Source organism: Manis javanica, chromosome 4 (assembly GCF_040802235.1).
Source record: "Manis javanica isolate MJ-LG chromosome 4, MJ_LKY, whole genome shotgun sequence".
NCBI lineage: Eukaryota > Metazoa > Chordata > Mammalia > Pholidota > Manidae > Manis > Manis javanica.
Genome location: NC_133159.1, coordinates 129392942 through 129395514, shown reverse-complemented (window position 1 = coordinate 129395514; position 2573 = coordinate 129392942). Strand labels below are relative to the sequence as shown.

The 2573-nt window shown below is 37.6% G+C and overlaps 1 protein-coding gene across 1 annotated transcript; it reads left to right on the top strand.

Annotated features, from left to right (window-relative positions):
- Window positions 1-299: 299 nt before the first annotated feature.
- On the top strand, window positions 300-2092 carry LOC140848746 (uncharacterized). Its single transcript, XM_073232945.1, is given in 2 exon segments — window positions 300-1632; window positions 1635-2092. Coding segments are annotated over 2 exon segments (1221 nt in total). The 5' UTR covers window positions 300-869.
- The last annotated feature ends 481 nt before the right edge of the window (window positions 2093-2573 follow it).

Sequence of the window (2573 nt, the reverse complement as noted above, 5' to 3'; positions counted from 1 at the left end):
ACTAAGGCTTCCAAAAAGCACTTGCCAAAAAAAAAAACCGCTCCAGTTTCTTTCCACCCACCGGGAGCCGTGGGGAGGGGCGCTCGGGTCCCGCTGGGCCGGGGCTTGTATCTTACCCCCTTCGCAAGGCACTGGGTTCTTGCAGGTGTGGATGTGGTCTGGATGTTGTCCTGTGTCCTCTGGTCTCTATTTTAGGAAGAGTTTTCTTTGTTATATTTTCATAGATCTATGTGTTTTTGGGAGGAGATTTCCACTGCTCTACTCACGCCGCCATCCTGGCTCCGCCCCCTATTTAGAAGTTTAAAGTCACCACTTTAAACCAGAAGAGCAATGGATGATTAAGGAAGAAATGTAAAGGAGGTGCTCTCCAGCTGAGTAAGAAAGAACCTAGCAGAAAAGGCCTAGACAAATTTATAAATAGATAAAGATACACCATGAAAGAGTTCTGAATTAAGTGTCATCCTTCTCCATGAAAATACAGCTAAGGAAAACTCAGAAAAGCTGGGCAATGGAAAAGTATTTTTTCTGAGCACAGACATTGATTTCTTTAAGACTACACCCCAATGCATGGAACTCAGTTTAAAAGAGTTTGGAACATAATTTATACTTAAATATGAGAGAAGCTGTCTAGGAAAGAACCATTGTGAATGCAATGGGAATGCTATATTTCATCCCAGTTTGTAATCATCTAATCTCAGAATAACCAGTGTGAAAAATCTTTCACCATAAATTCAACTTCAGTAGATAACCTGAGAATTAATATTGGAGAGAAACCATATGAATTTAGTGAAGGTGGAAAAGCTTTCGTCTGTGTCACATGTCAAGAAATACTAAGGATTTCTTATTGGAGAAAATATCTGTGCATAAGAATGTTGGAAAGCCTTCAGCCTGAAACAGATCTCCTTCAGCATGATCAAATTCTTACTAGAGAGAAACCTTATGAATGTAATGAATGTGGAAAAACCTTTAGTCTGAAAGAAAATCTCATAGAGCATAAGAAAATGCATACTGGAGAGAAATCACATAAATGTACTGAATGTGGTAAAGTATTCTCTCGAGTCTCATCCCTTACTCTACATTTGAGAAGTCATACAGGAAAGAAACCATATAAATGTAATAAATGTGGAAGAGCCTTCAGCCAGAAGGGTAACTTTCTTTCTCATCAGAAACAGCATACTGGAGAGAAACCTTATGAATGTGGAAAAGTTTCTATTCAGATGCCAAGCCTCATTAAACACCAGAGAAACCATACTGGGAACAAACCCTATGCCTTTAAGGAATGTGGGAAAGCCTTCAATGGCAAGTCATATCTCACTGAGCATGAGAAAATTCATACAGGAGAGAAACCATTTGAATGTAATCAATGTGGAAGAGCCTTTAGTCAAAAGCAGTACCTCATTGAACATCAGAATATCCATAGTGGGAAGAAATCCTTTAAATGTAATAAGTGTGGGAAAGCATTTAGCCAGAAGGAAAACCTCATTATCCATCAAAGAATACATACTGGAGAGAAACCTTATGAATGTAAAGGGTGTGGGAAAGCTTTCATTCAGAAGTCAAGCCTCATTAGACACCAGAGAAGTCATACAGGAGAGAAACCCTATATATGTAAGGAGTGTGGAAAAGCCTTTAGTAGAATCTCACTGAGCATGAGAAAATTCATATTGGAGAGAAACCTTATAAATGTAATGAATGTGGAACAATCTTCAGGCAGAAGCAATACCTCATTAAACATCACAATATTCATACTGGGGAGAAGCCCTATGAATGTAATAAATGTGGAAAAGCCTTCTCTAGAATCACATCACTTATTGTACATGTGAGAATTCATACAGGTAATAAACCTTATGAATGTAAAATATGTGGGAAAGCCTTCTGTCAAAGCTCATCTCTTACTGTTCATATGAGAAGCCATACAGGTGAGAAGCCCTATGGTTGTAATGAATGTGGAAAAGCCTTCTCTCAGTTCTCAACTCTTGCTCTACATACGAGAATCCACACTGGAGAAAAACCTTATCAGTGTAGCGAATGTGGGAAAGCTTTTAGCCAGAAGTCTCATCATATTAGACACCAGAGAATTCATACTCATTAAAGCTCTATGAATGTCTTGGAATCAGAGAAACCTCCAACAGAATTCATAGTTAATAATATATGAGACAATTCGTTTGAAAGTGAAGTGACATGAATGTGGAAAGTCCTTCAGCAACAACTCAAAACTTAAAATACTGAGAATTTTAATGTGTCATAGTATGAAAACCTGAACCTCCACAACAAACGTTGTTAATGTTGTATTTTGAGGAGTGATATCATTGAAGTGTCCATGAATCCAGTCATGGACACTAATCAACGTGGTTCTGGAAGGCCTACCTGATGCATTAAGATAAAGATATGAGAGGTATAAATATTTGAAATTAAGAGATAAAATTGTCATTTTCTGTTACATGTTTTGCTACATATATTATCATCAAAATTATTTGCTCTTGATGCAGTCATAGAACAGAGATTGTGACAAATACTATATCCAGAAATGTGTGCATGTCTTTATGGGGAATTGATAAATTGATAGAGGTGAG